We start from the raw sequence: 17,659 nt of genomic DNA, 5'->3' as shown, positions 1-17,659 counted from the left end.
GAAGACTAAGTTATGTGCACCGCCCACCTTAACCTAGAACTTCAACACACACCCAGCCTCCAAAGCACAGGAAGTATGCTTCCCCTCTAGCAAAGCTAAACTTTAACTGTAAATCAATAAATCATTTTAATAATCCTATTTTTCAGTATATACCCTTATATTTTATGCACAAGAATATTGGGTTATATTTGGAGCTACGTCTGCAGAAAAAAAACTTGCTTTAATTATTTTAAGTGATATTTTAAATTAAGTAAAATTAAAATAAATGCTTATGAGAAATAACAAGCAATAGATTCAAACACTTGTTTGTTTTTTACAAAGTTATTTTGTTGTGGCTGCTGTTTCATGTATCTCTTGTAAATCAGTTTCATGGACTAACAGGTCAAGCTGCTTTTAACAGGCAGAGCTTTTATTTCAATGGAATGTAATAGCTGCTTTGGGTTTTGTGGAAGTTTAAGTTGTTCCACCCATACCTGCATCATACTCATGACTTTGTACACCTGTCTCTTACTGAACAAAGAGCAGGTGGGGTTTGCACCTGACCTCACCTTCCCCTTGTTTTGTTTTCGTCTGTTTACCTGTATCCATAAGAGCTAGATTTAATCTGTGCAGGTTTACCCCTATTTAATGTGTTTATTTTGTAACATTTATTTTTGTAATACTGTATCTGTCAGTAATTTATGTGTATTGTTATTCTCTTCTTCCTATCAAATCCAAATCCTCATCTGACCCATAGGGGAGGGTACATTCCCTTATCGCTTATTACACAGTCATACAATTTGTGACAAAGTGGACAATTAGCCAATGCCCCAGTATTAGATTTAAGTAGCAGGAAGTCCAAATTAGAGAAACATTAGGATATTACAGGCCCAATTGATTTCAAGAAGCATTAGTCATCACATTAATTAGTTTCCCATCAAACAGATTCACTGCAAGTATGAGTGATTCATACAACATTTTAGTGAAAATGCAAATAACGTTTAGGTTTATGAAAATTAATAATACGATTTTAATTCATATTGATTCTTAACTTAGCCTAATTTGGATCTGGTGTTTCCTAATAAGCAGAACACAGAATATCTCATATAGCTCATTGCGTTTTCTGTTTACTGGAAGCTTCACTAAGAAGCACACTTGGAAATAATTCTCATTCTGATTCTGAAAGCGTTTTGTGAGATTCAGTTCAAAAAGAGGGCGATTTATTTTATTTTTAAGTGACAACTGAAAATATTAGGTATATTACATTAGCGAAATTTCGCTCTGTTTTAAGTAATATGTGCACAATAGCCGTCTGAGGCTGAAAAATGTAGAGTCTGCACATAACTGCGCAAAGGCTGCGCATTTTAATCTCCTTGATTAACCTGTCTCTAACGCGGAAGCTGCGGTTCAAGTGCTGGAACTGAAATCTAAAACACGAAAGGCATCCGCTCCCCGTAAATAATTGCTCTTTTACAGTGTCTTATAAATGATGCACATTCTCCATCCTGAAAATGCATAGCACTTTGAAAAACTGGAAGAAGACGTTTGCAGATTATGCACCGGCTATAGAGTTGACCTGTGGGGTGGTGTGTGTGATCGTGCTGTCATGTGTTTTTAGTGTCATACCATATTATTTAGACATTTCAGAGCACTTTTTCAGTCTGGAGTCCAGTGCTGTCTTCAGTGGCCATGGTAAGAGTTGTTTAAAATTTACAAGTCACAAATAACTCCCTTTTTCCTTCAACAAGGCACAAAAATAAATTGCATTTTGTAGACTGGTGTAGCCTGTGAGCCACAACTACTGTCTTAATGAATGTACGTTATTATGTTGGGCAGAACGTGCCTTAAATACCTCAAAATTACAGTTTTGTGGTTTGTCGTCCATCTTTTACTTCTTGTGCCAGCTATATGCTAATATACTCCTAAACTTTGACAGAATTCACTTTAGTACATTTAAATTTACATGTAGTCTCGCTTTAGGAAAATGGACCAACTATATTGTTGAATGTCCCGCCTCCAGTACCACCCGCAGTTGAAGTTATTGGTTATTTAAACCCGCCTCTTTCACGTATGTTAGCCAATCAGAATCACCGGAGGCGGGTCTCGGGCAACATCGACCAATGACGTGAGTTTGGGGGTGAGAAACCTGTTTGGAAACAACACTCCGCCAAAAGAACCCTTTAGTTCCCGCCCACTCCTATAAAGCGCATGATCAAGTCAACCTCCCTATGCTCCAAACTACATAAATATGTGTATATATACATATTTTGCAATAAATTCAAAATGTGTTGTTTTTATATACATAACGAACATCGTTAAATTAATATTTTCCTATTTATCCATCACCTTAAGTACTTAGTCTTACCTTTGTCAGTTTTTCAAATACTTTTTTGCTTCAGATCAAAAACTTGTAATGTTTACTGAATTTGGTAGGGCGCTACGTTATGTTATCATATATTAAAATAAATAAATATACCATAACATATTTGTTCATTTTTTTGTGTCTACAGTCTACAAACTCTTCACCTACTTCCTGTACCACAAGAATATGATGCTTTTGTTCCTAAGTGGCGTCCTGATGGCGTTTCCCTGTAGCGGGCTGGAGCGAGGAATCGGAACGGTCAGATTCCTGTACCGGTCACTGCTGCTGTCGTCCATCTGTGGACTCCTACATGTGCTGCTGGAGTCACTGCTGTTCTCCCCGGCCAGTAGGAGCTCAGTAAACGGGCTCGTCCCATTAGCCCTGTCTGTCCTGGGAATGATGACCATCAATTCTGCTATGCGGAAGGCCTATATTATGGGCGTCAGTGTGCCTACTGCATCTCTCCCCTGGATTATTCTAATAATTCTAACCCTGTTCTTTCCAAACACTTTTTTCCTTTGCAACGTTCTGGCCATCGTTACAGGAATGTTACGTATCCTTAATCTTAAATGTATAGAATAAGACTTTTTTCATTTTACTTCATACGGCAATCCTGTATTGTAAAGCCTGACAATCCTTTGATTTAGTTGAATCGCTGTATAGTGTATTTTGATAGTATTCCTTAATTGAGTACTTTTAGATGGGATGGGATGGCTTTCTTTATTAGAGATGTCAGAATCTAGAGCTTCAGTCTTGGAGAAGAAGTTCCCTTTTCGCTCGCTTAAGCATATACCTGGTGTCCAGTTCATTCCTGCTTCAACCGAAGAGCGCAAAAAGCCACTTGACCTCACGTGAGTGATCAATGCCACAGTTATACATGGTCACCCTGTTGTTTACTTTATGGTATTCATATTGCAGTGTGTAGAAGCCAAGGTTGTTAGAGTGCAGATTTTATCTTCTTCATCTTGAGCAGCTGAAAGTAGTAAGTAGTGATGCATTTCAGGCTTTTTTTATTAGTTATTATTTTAGTATTATGCCACAGCCTGTTTAATTAAGTAACAGAATCTGAGAATCATTTATTTTGAGATTGAGTCCGTTGGTTTCATATGGAGGTTATTCATTTGATTAATGCAGGTCTTAAACAGTCCAGCCAATAGTGAAAACTCAATGAAAACTTGAACTTTTTTTCCCAAGGCATTGTTAGATGCAGGGTTTCTTGTCATAGCTATATGTAAAGAATTGATTTAAAAAACAGTATAATAGCTATTAAACTATTTCTTGTAATTTTTAATCTGTATTTAACCTCAGAATGATCTCAAAGTATAAAGAGGAGCTAAAGTCTGATTTTGTGGTGGCTGTGCTTTAAAATTAAATTATAATCTTAATTCAAACGATGAAGGATTTTGTAAGTCTGACAGTAATCAGTGTTGAGCACATACTGCAATGTTAACACTGCCTGCTTTAAATGTTTTAAAATGATTAACATTTGTTAGAAATTTAGAAATATAATCAGTTCCATTTCTTTAATAAAGTCATTTAAATAGTTACACTACTTATTGCGTTTTAAATAGGTTAACTTGTACTCTGTAACCTATTACATTTCCAAAGTAAACTTGTAATATTTGTCATTCCAGAGACGCTCCACCAGGGTCGTACCCTGTCCAGGCCTACGCTCCAGTAAATGCCACCAATGGTCAAGTTATTGGAAGCCTGCCCAACACATTCGATGGTTGGCCTGTCTCACTTTATCCTCAACAGCAACATACATTTACTTCACCTTATGCTGGAGTCGGCATTGGTCACAATCATGGACATGGACACGGTCATGGTCACAGTCATCATCATGGGCACAGCCATCACACCGGCAGCCCATGGATGCCAATGTCCCCATTCGCTCAGCATCAATTCAAGCCTCCAGTCAACCTGACACGTCAGCCCTTCACTCAACTACCTCAGCCAGGAGTGCCATTCACACCTCCGATCTCACACTCAGAGTCTGGAGTGCCTGCCTTTCCCACAACTCCTCCTGGAGCCCTGGTGTCATTGTCATCCTAGAGATCTGATGCCTCATCTGCAGGCTTTCTTGTTTGTTGTTCATTTTATACAGTTGCTTTTTTGCTAAAGAACATTTTGTACCTTAAATTAAAAACTGAATTGAGTAAAAATGCTTCTATGATGTTTTAATAAACTTTATATACTGCAGTATTTTTTTTAAACATGTTGATACAAACACTTTTTGAGGCCAGACAGTTTGTGCATATTCTTTAATTGTCAAACATTGCATGACTGAGATTACAATTTTGCACATAACATCTGACATCACAATGACACTTCTCTTCCCAAGCAGTATTTATGCATTAAGTTTTTAAATTAAACAAATGCAAGCTTGTCTCTTTTTAAAACCGCAATGCAGTGGCAGCTTTGGCTCACTAGGGGATGAATTGAAGAGTCAATTCTATAATCATGAGTAGAAATCAATGGAAAAGGCATACCAGTCAAGAAAAGCATAAGAAAATAAGAGAATAACTTTTCTCTTTATAAACGCACCTTTTAAAATGTTAGGGAAAATACATCTTTAATATATTCCTGTGACCATTAACACTTGACCAGTTGCTAAAACTTTAAAAAATTGACTAATAGGATGTAACATTTCACCCAAAGATGGGAGTCATGTTGATTGCATAATTGCTCATTCACTGCTACTTAACATTAAAACATTAAAATAGTGGCAGAACATCTTGAAACAACAAGAAATAAAAAAGGAACAAACATCACATGAACAAAAAAACATGACTGACCTAAAATGTTAATTTCCTGTAACACATTGCAGAATGTTTTGAAACACATTATCACAAAAATCTAAAGTTTTACAGTACATCACAAAGTGATACTTGCAGTCTTTTCACATAGAGATAAAACAATAAAAAGAGTATGACATTTATATATGAATAGTTTTTATAAGGCCTCATTCAAAAAAATAAGCATTTTGCATCCTTGACCTACATTTGCGTATACATGAACATCCAATGCCGTTTAGGGTTCAAATGCAGTCAAATCAGTTTCCTGTTGCAGTAGGTTGAATATCCTAAACTCATCTGAAGGAAGAATGTTAAACCATGCTTTTGTGTGATGTTGGAGTACAGTATCTTTCATCAAAACTCTATTATATAACCAATCAGTCCAGGCAAACTCTCAAATGTTGTAGCTCTAGCTTTTGGAGAAATGATGGCTTGAGGTAAAGTGGCAAACATTGGTTCATCAATTAGCTTAGCTCCAAACGTCCTGCGAGTAACGGCCCTTGGTCATCAGCTTCTTGAAATAGTCCACAGCTTGAGTGTGCGTCAGGCCGCCCACCTCCTCTGCAATCTCATAGAAGGCCGTGTGCACGTCCCGAGCCATGTTACGTGCATCTCTGCAAGGACACATTCTCATTACATACGCAAGCAAATATGCTGCTGGAAAGAGATGCTGTGGTCTTCAAAGATACAATATGATACTGATGAACGGCAGTATTGACCACTTTATGCTAGAAAAATCATAATTATATGGAAGCACTATAATTATTTCAGGCTGTTTAATGTTCCACTGAAATCCTGCCAGTTAACTACTATTGTGGATTGTGCTCATAAGAATGTTATTCATCTGTGGTAGAAGCAACTTCTGGTTCTTACCCACAAACGTAGATATGGGCATTATTTGAATGAATGAGCTTCCACAACTGCTCCTTGTTTTTCTTCAGAAGATGTTGCACATAGATCTGTAAAAACAATACAGTCCACAGAATTACTCTTAAGTCCCAAACTAAAAATGGAAGTCTTTAATATTGTGAAAAATCTTTTGCTATGAAAACTATGGTAATGAAGACCAAAGACCAATCTTTAAATTTGGATGCAAATAAATATATATCTGTTTCTTGTTTTCCAATACGGTATGATTTTTGAAAGAAAAAAGGCTGCATTTAATTACAGTAAAATATTGTGAAATATTATTACAATTTAAAATAACAGTTTTCTATTTTGGTATATTTAAAAACGTAATTTATTCATGTGATGCAACACTGAATCTTCAGTGTGACATGATCCTTCAGAAATCATTAATATTATTGTAAAATACATTTATTTTTCCATATTCTTTGATGAATATAGTTAAAAAGAACAGCATTTATTTGAAATAGAAATATTTGGGAATATCATAAATGTATTTTGTTCAATTTAATGCATCCTAGCTAAATACAATTTTTATATAAAGGAATATGCAAATAATATTAGAAATTTAAAAACTGATTTAAAAATGTGTATTTCCTATTTTTAATTTGTATTAGTTTTGCCGTCATCTGCCACACAGTTAACTTTTTAAAACACTAATAATTTAACACTGTTAATCATAACATCAAAATTAATATCCATTATACAAAACAAATAAATCATTTAATAGATGTTTTTTTAGCCAATATAGTATATCATTTTAATATCATTAATGGTGGCCATAACATGAAAATAATTGAGTTACTGGTCAGAATCTGAATTTCAGTGCATCCCTATGTCACTCACCTTGTGCTCCTGGTCTCTGGAAAAGGCAACGTTAAGCTGTGTCAGCACACCTGCCCTCTCAAACTCCTCCAGTTCCTGCTGATACAGGAAGTCCTCGTTCTTATGGCGACAACCAAAGTAAAGTATCATCTCACCAACTTCCTTCCCTGCAACAGAGAGAAGAAACTGAGTGAGATACCTATGCTATATTATTATACACATGTTGTGTCAAAACAAGTTTCAAGCTTCACCTTGTTCCTTCTGCCATGCTCGCTCCTGGATGAAGCCCATGAAGGGGGCGATGCCAGTACCAGGCCCAATCATGATTATAGGGTTGCTAGGTTTGAATGGCAGCCGGAATTGGGATCTCCTAACATACATGGGAACGGTGTGTTTATGGCCGTTATCGATCACTTCTTTGTTCTTAAGCCAGTTGGTGGCCACACCCTTGTGGACTCTTTCTGTCCTGGTGGTGTACTCAATCACCACAGCACAGATGTGGATAGAGGTTGGATGGACCTGAAATGAGGGTGAACAAAATGTGTCAACCTCAAGGTTTTTAATTGACGGTATAATATCAAAAACTGCAGGTTTTACCTTGCTGGAGGAGGCAATAGAATAGTATCGAGCCTGAAGTCGAGGAAGGAGCTCACAAAGGTGGTCTATAGGAGGATTCAGGGAAGGTAGATCCTCTAGAATAGCTAGTATGTTCCTCTCAGAATACAAAACCCAACTCTGATACAAAGCCTTTAAAAGACCAACCAGACGGTGAATAAAAATGTTCAAGTTTTACTATAGGCTACTATTACATCAGTATGGAAGCCCGTTTCTGCCACTGAAAAAAATTTATTAAATTGCAACTTTTAATGTCACAATTCTGAATTTTTTCCCCTGCAATTGTGAGTTTACATCTCTCAATTCTGACTTTGTTTTCAGAGAATGGTGATATAAACTTTTTCTTAAAATCAAGATATAAACTTGCAATTGCGTATTAAAAAGTCAGAATTGAGAAATATAAATTTGCAATTCTGAGAAAGAATATATCTTGCGATTCTGACTTTCTGAGAATTGTAACTTTATTTCAAAATTGCAAGTTTTTTTCTTGCAATTGCGAGTTTATTTCACACAATACTGACTTTATAACTTACATCTGTGAGTATATATATCTCACAATTCTGAGAAAAAAGTCAGAACTGCTAAATGTAAACTCGCAACTGCGAGAAAAAGTCAGAATTGTGAGATAAAATGTCACAATTACCTTTTTTTTTTGTTCAGTAGCAGAAACGGGCTTCCATACGTCAGTGACTATGATGTGATCCTAACCTTTCCTTCAGGTGAAGCAGACGCCATATTGCGCATGTTCTCTTGTTCTTGCGGATCAGAGGCGTACTGCGCTAGCTCATACAGCACGTTTGTGCGAGGCATGTTGTTGATGTCAAGGTAATGAGTCAGTGCCGTGCGGTATGTGGTTGGACAGGGGAACGGGTGCTTTTTATTGGATTCCTCTACAGAATTAAAACATTATTAGCAATCATAGCATGTTACAATATACATAAAAAAAAACATTCTAACTTTTTAATTATATAATATGATATAATATTTTAATTATATAATATGATATTATATAATATTTCAGATTAGTACGTACCGTCCAGATTTTTAAGAGAGATTACAGCATCAAGATCTACTCCAAGTCTCTCTCCTATTCTGTTGACCACCGCGGCATCATTTGTGGGGTAAACAGCAACATGGTCTCCAGAATCATATCTGCCAAGTTTGGTATTCAACTGATTAATATGTGGATATTAAAAAAAACCTCTGGACACTGCATGAATATATACTCAATAGTGAAGATATTATGCACAGTATGCATGCAAACTTCTTTTATATGTTATACGAATAGCAGTATTGCTATTTGTAGTAGTGATATTTCAAACCATTTTAGTTGTACAATGCTGTAATATTAAGTATAATAATTAAAAAATATAACTGTGGAATCACCTCAGATTGTTGAATCAACATCACATCATCATATGAACACAATTATAAGAGCTTGAATCTCATTAAAACCCTCAAGAACATGGATTATATTACACCCTTATTATATTACACCTATAATAAAATAATACAATTCTATATGTATTATTTATGTAATATAATGTAAAACAAAAAATGCAAATAATAAAAACAGGCTTAATTTTCTTCCCACAATTAACTTTTTTTCCCTTTGGATTTTAGGGTGAAACGTGACCAGGAAATGTTAATTTTTCATGATATTTACCCATCAAGACAATTATTAAGCATACCTGATTTTAGAGTCTGTGATATCTAACTCGAGGTGCATCAGGTGCCGATTTCCTCCTTTGTTCAGTTTACGATTAACAGTCACAGTTGCAAGGAAAGGATTCTTTGAATCAAACGGTCTACACAAATCAAATGAATGATGTAATCAGATGAAATGCTTTAGTATAACATTTCAGTACATCATTTAAAACATGAGACTCTAGCTTATCCTAAAAAAAGGTTATTCACAAAACCATGATTAAAAAAAAACTTTACACAAACTGAAGGTCATTTTACAGACTTCTAAACAATAGAAGCATAAAATGTACTCTCAGATCAAGAGTGATCTTTTAAAATGCCGATCGGTGTCACACAATCACTTGAACTCACGGTTTCTGTGCCTGAAAGCTTTTGAGCCGCCCCATCTCTCCGGTGTACACTTGATTCATATTGATGTCATTATGAACCACCAGTTCAAACTGCCGAATGCTGAAAGAACACAAAAAGGATGGGAGATCTCATCCAAGCCTGTATTTAAAGCATTCAAAACACCTATGATGTTTAATAAGATGCAAAAACCTATTCAAAGCAGGACAGGGGAGGTTTTTGTTATGGAAGAACATGATAAATGGATTTGCTTCCTCTAATATGGAGATGAGATACTGCATGTGTTGTGTTGCCACAACATACCCATCAAATAAACATCACTTTTGAACTAGATAATCTCATACAGCTGGTCTGCTCTTTTAAATTCTACTATTTGTTGCCTACCAATACAAGACTGTATTGCAGACTGTTTTTAAATTAAAAATTGTGATTCAATTACAAGACAAGCATGAAAAGAAAAATAATACCTGCTGTCTTCTCCCGTGGCCTCCACGCCAAAGAACTCACACACCGCAGGCCAGAACTGCTCTTTCCAAGAGATAAAATCCTCCTCCAAACTACAAATGATTTAAGATTAAATAATTAGGACATGCAATGAAAATGAATTAAAACAGGCCAACTTGTACATGTTTATCCATTTTATGTGTTTCAATCTTTTATTCACTCACTTGCTGTCGTCATCCCCGAGGCCCAGGTCAAAAACCCTATTTCCCCCAAGTTCAGCAAGCCTCTTGTCTGTATACTTGCCTGTGGCGTTGAAGTGCTCATATGTTTTATTTCCTAAACCAAACACCTATAAAAAAAATAAAAAAAGTCATTCAAACTCTGCAAGGAGTAAAAAAGACTGAATAGAGACACTTTCAATCAACACATAAAATACTTTAAATGCTTAATATCAACTAAAAACATTTAAATTGTATTGTTTTTTAATGTGAGTTCAATCTACTACAAGGTTTTACTTAAACATTCAAAACTTCCTCTCCAGTTTAAAAAGATCAAACTGAGATACGAGTCGCCGAATGGAAATGGAAACTAAACCTAAATTAGGACTTCTGGTGAACCTTACTATATAACACAATATACATTTATGATTAAAACTGACTTCAATGCATTGGACTAAATTGCAACAGAATTATGATTTTTGTCTGGAAGATCTTCTTTGCTCTTTTTAACTTCCTCTGCCTATCTAGCCTGTCCTACAATCATATAACACTGTAGACGCACTGCAGTAATGTTTCCAACCACATGTTTTATCACGCTGTCCCACCACAACCACATAAAAGAATCTGAGAACTCCAGACTGAAACCACAAGGCTTTCATCCAGAATACAGGTCCAACTTCAGCGGAGTCTGGACACCCATGTCTCCAGAATCAAAGAAACAGAAGATCCAGTGATCCGGTTCCATCTGAAAGAGTCCCGCTAAGAGAGAGGTTCCGCTGGGATGGAGCTCTAGCTTTGTTTGGCAAGGCCAGATGTTTCCATTTGGTGAGAGAGAACTGATGAGGATTCCATGGGCCCCTTAACTATGGGACAGCCTCGGGCTCAGGCTTGTTAAGAACTTCACTGACTGCCCAGGAAATAGGTACCACTCCATAAAAAGGCCAGGAATTTTGGAGGGTTAACATAGATGGTAGGTTGTCCCATGCAATCTCCTGATCTCCGCTTACTCACAATAGAATCACAAAAAGAAACAAATTAGCTTTGCTGATATTGGAGTATTACTCACAGCAAAATTGACCCCCTCTAGATCATCATCAGTCCCTTGCATCCAATCGTAGAACTCCTGAGCGTTGTCTGTGGGGTCTCCTTCTCCATAGGTTGCCATGCAGAACACAGCCATGGAATTAGGAATCTCTCTCAGTCTAGACAGCTCAGACTGCGAATGGGAGATTATAATGACCAAAGTCAAAAGAGTTGAAAAGTATTCAGTTCTGATCTTGACTGATTGATTTTTAATAGTGTGCATTAAACAGGAAGAAATAATGGTGAAAGTACCATATCATACTCCTCTGGGTCAGCAGCCATGCCTTTCATGCTGTAGCGGTGGGCATCTTTTGCCAACCTGTTAGCAAATTCCTCAGCAGTCCCTGTTTGGGATCCATAAAACACCACAATGTTTCGGTTCTAGAATGGGAAGATACAGAAACCAAACATAATGGAACTTTTTTTCCCCATTGTTCAAGAATTATTTTTAGAACTTTTCTAATTACTATGGTAATGTTCCTGAAAATCTCACCGTTTTCTTCATTTTCTCAACAAAGCTGGTCTCACGTATTTGTGATGTTCTATGAAGAGAAAAAGAAGAAAAAAGAGAGAAAGAACACACATGTGAAAAGGCTGAAAAGCATGCCAGACCAATTCTTTTGGTAATGAATAGGGGATTGAGCCATTCTTTTCTCAGCCTTTTCCACACAGGAGAACTTCCTGAAGTTCACACCCCTCTGAGAGCACCACAGCATTAGAACATGTCTGCTTTCAGTCATTGTTCAACTAATGAAAACCACAAACTTTCATGTTAATTCAGCAATGAAGAACAGAAGGTAGTCCACAAAGCTCAAAAACCTTACTTGTACGTAGCAAGTTTGATGCAATAATCTTATGGTTTCTACTCCTATTAAAATGCTCTTTATTTGTAAAATGTAAAAAATAAGTTTTCCAAAATTTATAAATAAACTTCCTCCAAATACATCTACAAAAAATCTAAATAAATAAACATTTGAACAAATAAATCAAACTAAAAGTTATACATAAGCACAATTTCTATCTATCTATCTATGTGTTTTTAAGAATATTGTTCAATACTTTGGATTCAAACAGAAATTAATACATTTATTCAACTTATTCAAAACTTTAAATTTATCAAATAAAACAGTACAGACAAGGAGATTGTTTTTTTCCACCTTATATTCTATTAAAAAAATGTATCATGGTTCTAATAAAAAATATTAAGCAGCACAACTGCTGTTTTTAACATTGATAAAAATAAAAAATGTTTCTTGAGCAGTAAATCAGCATATTAGAATGATTTCCGAAAGACCATGTGACAATGAAGACTTAAGTGATGCTGCTGAAAATTCAGCTTTGCCACCACAGGAATAAACTACATTTAAAATATTTTTCAAATAGAAAACAGGTGTCTTTGTATTGTAATATTTCACAATACTTTTTGTCAAATTAATGCAGGCCTGGTGAGTAAAAGAGAGTTCTATCAAAAATACTTTTAAAAAAATCCTCCAGACACCAAACCTTTGAACAATAGTGTAGATTCATTTAAGCATGCCCAAACCTTAGAGTGTAGAGTTCAGGGTTAGGGTATATAATGTATAATCAAACTATCAAATTACTAAACATAACCATCATTGCACTGGCAAGACATCACAGAGCAAAACAATGGATTCCTCCTCTACATACTTGTTTATAGCTCAAAATGAAAGAAACAAATTAGCCGCTTCTCATAGGGAATCCATGCAGCATTCTACAAAAGTCATACCTTTGTGCAAATAAAATTTGGAAATCTTAATTTGCTTTTGCACGCACACTTTACAAGACTATAAACAATCTCTTCGAGCAAACGTAATTACAAAAAAAAAAATATATATATATCATAAATATCACCTGAAATATCTATCACAACAGAAGAAACATTGCATAAACATCCATCTGTCCCAGACTAACCTCTCTGCAGCGGCCAGTCTGTCCTGAGGCAAAGAGAACATGCATCCCATGACTGGGGAAAAGACCCTGTCCTTAAGGGTTCGGCATACAGAGCACTTTCGTCTCTAAGAGGTTCGGATCAAGCCCTCAGACAGCCTGAGAAAGTCCTTTGACTTGCGTAAAAGTTCATTAGGAGGCTCTGTAGAAAACACATCACTCTTCAGTGCAGGAAAAGGGGGTGTGAGGCAGACGAGGGTCTGAGACGGGCTCTCTGTCTCTCTCTCTCTCTCCTGCCATCTGGCCAGAGCACAGCGGTTGCAAAGCAACAGGAATATACAACATTTCCCATGGATCTCTGCAGCACAACGCTGTTACTAAACCCCCAACCAATCTAAAATGCACACACACACATGCATAAAAACTTGAATGCTCCTGCCAACGCAAACACAAGGAGTCCATTCCCTCCCTTTCCCAGCCTAATAAAATACAAGAGATCCCTAAACAAAAGACAATCTAAGTTTCTGGATTTAATTCAGTTTTTAACACCCGCCACATAAGAAATGCATTTGATTAAAACAACTAAAGAAGAAAGACTAGTGGAGTTGTTCAGGACTTGGCTTGGACTGGCTGCGATCCTTCAGTGTGAGTAATGTGAACCAGGAAGTGGAGAGAATTGGAAGAGGTTATCCTTTCCTGCTTACTAAACATGTCTTCCTGATAATAGAGTTCTCTACTTGCACATCATTTCCTCCTGTATTCTTTTCTGTTCTTTATGTGTTGCTTTTTTAGAAAACACAATCAATAAATAGTGAAAAGTGATTTATGTTGGAAGGAAAAGTTGTGCACACTATTGTCTAAAATGTATTTTTTTTTAATGTTTCTGAAATGTTCACCAAGCCTAAATTTATTTGAACAAAAATACAGTAAAATATTATTACAATTTAAAATAAGTATTTTCTCTGTCATTCTATTTTAAAATGTATTCCTGTAATGCAAAGCTGAATTTTCAGGAGACATTGCTCCAGTTTTGAGCGTCACATGACTTCTGAAATCAATCGAATATGCTGATTTGGTGCTCAACATTTCTTATTATTCTCAATGTTTTGGTGCTTAATATTTTATCGGAAACCATGATACATTTATTTCATGACCAGAAAACCAGTCCAAAGTAGCACAGGTATATTTGTAGCAATAGTCAAAAATACATTGTATGGGTCAAAATGATAAGATTTTTCTTTTATGCCAAAAATCATTAGGATATTAAGTAAAGATCATGTTTCATTAATGGACCATTAAGATATTTTGTAAATTTCCTACTGTAAATGAATCAAAACTTAATTTTTGATTAGTAATATGCATTGCTAAGAACTTCATTTGGACAACTTTAAAGGCGATTTTCTCGATATTTAAATTTTTTTGCACCCTCAGATTCCAGATTTTCTAGTTGCATCTCGGCCAAATATTGTCCGATCCTAACAAACCATACATCAATGGAAAGCTTATTTATTCTGCTTTCAGATGATAATTTCATATAAATCCAATTCAATTTCAAAATTGACACTTATGACTGGTTTTGTTGTCCAGGGTCACATACATGTCTTTATTGTCACTTTTTATTTATTTAATGCATTCTTGCTTAATAAAGGTATGAATTTCTTTTAAAAAAGATTTTTTTTGAACGGTACCTTGATGCTAAAATCCTCAGGCCTTTCTTTGTTTTCAAGGGTGAATAGGTCACAAGTTTAACACACAGCACTACAACTGACTGGCAAGGATTATGAGGAACATTCAGGAAGAATAACATCCTGTGACTCCATCTGAACAAACAAAACTCATTTTCAAGCTCATATGTGACCCTGGACCACAAAACCAGTCATACGGGTCAATTTTTTGAAATTGAGATTTACAACTGAGAGATACAACTATTTGAAAATCTGGAATCTGAGGGTGCAAAAAAAAAAAAAATCTAAATATCGAGAAAATTAAAAAATTAAGTTTTGATACAAAACATCTTCATGGAACATGATCTTTACTTAATATCCTAATGATTTTGGCATAAAAGAAAAATCTAAATTTTGACCCATACAGTGAATTGTTGGCTATTGCTACAAATATACATGTGCAACCTATGGTTTGTGGTCCAGGGTCACATAATCCTTCTGTTTATTACACAGCTAAGTTTAAAGTTTGATATCATCAACTGAGTCACTGACACATCTGTTGAGCATTGTGAAAACCCAACAGGAAATTCACTTTTTTTTTCCATACTAGGCATGTATGAAAATTCATGAACAAAGTAGCTGTTGGCATTCACAATGGCACATAACCACTTTGTATATGAACTGTGTCTCAGCTGCTACAGACCATAACACTGAGACAGAATGTAATGGACGCACATTCTCTCGATCCCATGATGTCAACACTTTGCAATGTTGGAACCCACGACCAACCGAACCACAGAGTGCTTTAGGAACGAGCCATGTTGCAGAAAGGATGCTTTGTTCAAACAAGGCCAAAGGTCTATGGGGAGAAAAACTATAAACAGGCCATCCAACAAAAATATTATTGCAAATTTGAACCCCATAACACAGTTTCTGCCATGAACTCTAATGCATAAGCTCCATTTTGTAGCTTTCATTTGTATTTTGCTTTTGTAAAGCTCTGATCAACATTTCAGTCATGCAGAAACATTTGTGTGGGTGTAATATTTCCCTCTTGAGGACAAATGAAGGGGGAAGGGGAGTTCAAATCAGGCACTTACACTGCAGTGAATGGCTTGATCTCTGGAATAGGCTCTGTTTTTTTTCGGAAGAAGAACCAGTAGATAAGCAGTCCTGCAATTAGAGAGAAAAGGAAGATGTCCAGAGAGCCGAGGAGAGGCTCCGGAGTCTGCTCCTCATCGGAGAGCAGCTGGGATTCACTGTCCACCATTTTCACAGAATCCAGAAAGCAGATATGTCTGTGAAAACAGATTGTTTTCATCACTTAGTATTAGTCTACAATTGATTGAAGTGACTGAAATACGCATACATACATTCATAAATTAGGAAGTCACACTATATATATATATATATATATATATATATATATATATGTATGTGTGTGTGTGTGTGTGTGTGTACACATATACACACACAATTACAATTTTTATTTATATAATTTATTAATTATATATAAAATGTCAAAAAAAATGGATAGATAGATTTTATTTTTAAAGTTTACATTTTTCCTTCCATAGGTTGTGCCTTTGACAAACAATAGAATTTATGACTGTTGTGCCCTCTTTTGAAGATTCAGTGTAATTACATAATGATGACCAATTGCAAAACACACTTTCCTTTGAAGGACTTTCGTCAATTTCTAATTAATGTAAATTTTCACAACCTTGGTTCCTTTTGAAACTTTTATCGCTTGATAACAGCCATGGCGTGTTACAAAATAGCCCGTATGTCTTAAAAAGCAGAAGTACTGTAATACTGACACGTTTTTGGACATTTAACACGTCTTTATATAAATATTTTGACGTCCATTGTACATGAATATGTTAATCATTCAGAATCACGTAGCAAAGTCACATCTGATACTATCATGTTACCATCGCCATAGTACTTCATACAAGGGCAGACGTTCGCGTATACACACAAAATATTCACTTTTTGTTTAGGACTTCACAAAAGGACTGCCTGTAAGCTAATAAGAATAGATATTAATATAATTCAACAGTTACACACATTAAAAACACATACCTCCGGTTAGATGGAGCGAGGAGCACAGCACGAGCTTACGTCACATTCAAACGCCGGGTTGCCAGCGCAAGTACCAATATCCCTCGCGGATTGCATCCCCTGCTACAAATTAGATCAGATTCTACTTGTTTTTGCTTTGTTCTAATGTTTAGAATGCGTTAACGTGTTCTTCAAAAAAAATATTTTATAGTTATTCTGACGTATTTGTCCATTGCAGCATTTTTTTAACTGAAGGGCGCCTGTCTATGACTGTAGAGTTATTTGGCAATTATTAAAGCAATGAGAGTTTTGTTCAAATAAGACAAAAAGAGAATTAAAAAACTGTTATGCTCAGTAAGGTGAATTCTTTACTGGACATTTTGGTTTAAAAACCAGTAGTAAAAACCTTGGGCCTAACGTTCTGCTGAGCTGAAGGCACGTAAGGGATATTTCCATTTCCCATTTCTGTTTGACAGGGCTTCCTCAATCAATTCTTGAAAATATTGAAAAATTTGTTCAGATTTTCCTAGCTTTGGCTGACTGCACATGCTTCTTACTCACATGAAGGTGTCATAGTCCTATGATGGTAAAGTCATGTGTTGACATTGTGGAATAATGCCACTGATGGCAAATGATTTCCATAACTGTCTTCTAGCTTCTGTCTTTGAGATCATTATTAACTTGCCCATTCGAATCAACTTTAAACACAGGCCAGAGGTGTTTTAAAAAAAGAAAACA

The 17,659-nt window shown here is 35.9% G+C and overlaps 2 protein-coding genes across 3 annotated transcripts; one reads left to right on the top strand and one right to left on the bottom strand.

Moving 5' to 3' along the window:
- Positions 1-1,372: 1,372 nt before the first annotated feature.
- On the top strand, positions 1,373-4,554 carry rhbdd2 (rhomboid domain containing 2). The gene is made up of 4 exons (XM_079410716.1): positions 1,373-1,671; positions 2,490-2,894; positions 3,042-3,192; positions 3,976-4,554. The coding sequence occupies exons 1-4, from the start codon at positions 1,491-1,493 to the stop codon at positions 4,394-4,396; spliced, it is 1,158 nt and encodes a 385-aa protein (XP_079266842.1). The 5' UTR covers positions 1,373-1,490; the 3' UTR covers positions 4,397-4,554.
- On the bottom strand, positions 4,514-16,994 carry LOC306865891 (NADPH--cytochrome P450 reductase-like). Of its 2 annotated transcripts, XM_079410714.1 has the most exons (16): positions 16,943-16,994; positions 15,958-16,155; positions 11,779-11,827; positions 11,538-11,666; positions 11,269-11,418; positions 10,209-10,333; positions 10,008-10,097; positions 9,544-9,642; positions 9,177-9,293; positions 8,519-8,637; positions 8,194-8,375; positions 7,468-7,617; positions 7,122-7,389; positions 6,892-7,037; positions 6,013-6,098; positions 4,514-5,753 (listed from the first exon to the last, which is right to left on the bottom strand). In XM_079410714.1, exons 2-16 carry the CDS (start codon positions 16,125-16,127, stop codon positions 5,609-5,611), a joined length of 2,025 nt encoding a protein of 674 aa, XP_079266840.1. In that variant the 5' UTR covers positions 16,128-16,155; positions 16,943-16,994; the 3' UTR covers positions 4,514-5,608. The 2 variants fall into 2 exon arrangements, with proteins under 2 accessions (XP_079266840.1, XP_079266841.1); XM_079410715.1 differs by lacking the exons at positions 15,958-16,155; positions 16,943-16,994 and adding an exon at positions 13,218-13,844.
- Between the last annotated feature and the right edge of the window lie 665 nt (positions 16,995-17,659).

Source organism: Barbus barbus, assembly GCF_936440315.1.
Source record: "Barbus barbus genome assembly, chromosome: 47".
Taxonomy (NCBI): domain Eukaryota; kingdom Metazoa; phylum Chordata; class Actinopteri; order Cypriniformes; family Cyprinidae; genus Barbus; species Barbus barbus.
This window is presented reverse-complemented; position numbering and strand designations above follow the sequence as displayed.

Coding starts and splice junctions, on each gene's coding strand:
- rhbdd2 (XM_079410716.1), top strand. CDS start 1,491: ATGCATAGCACTTTGAAAAACTGGAAGAAGACGTTTGCAGATTATGCA. Junction 1,672..2,489: donor TGCTGTCTTCAGTGGCCATG/GTAAGAGTTGTT, acceptor TTGTGTCTACAG/TCTACAAACTCTTCACCTAC. Junction 2,895..3,041: donor CATCGTTACAGGAATGTTAC/GTATCCTTAATC, acceptor GAGTACTTTTAG/ATGGGATGGGATGGCTTTCT.
- LOC306865891 (XM_079410714.1), bottom strand. CDS start 16,127: ATGGTGGACAGTGAATCCCAGCTGCTCTCCGATGAGGAGCAGACTCCG. Junction 9,643..10,007: donor GCCACGGGAGAAGACAGCAG/GTATTATTTTTC, acceptor GTGTTCTTTCAG/CATTCGGCAGTTTGAACTGG. Junction 7,390..7,467: donor CTATTGCCTCCTCCAGCAAG/GTAAAACCTGCA, acceptor CCCTCATTTCAG/GTCCATCCAACCTCTATCCA.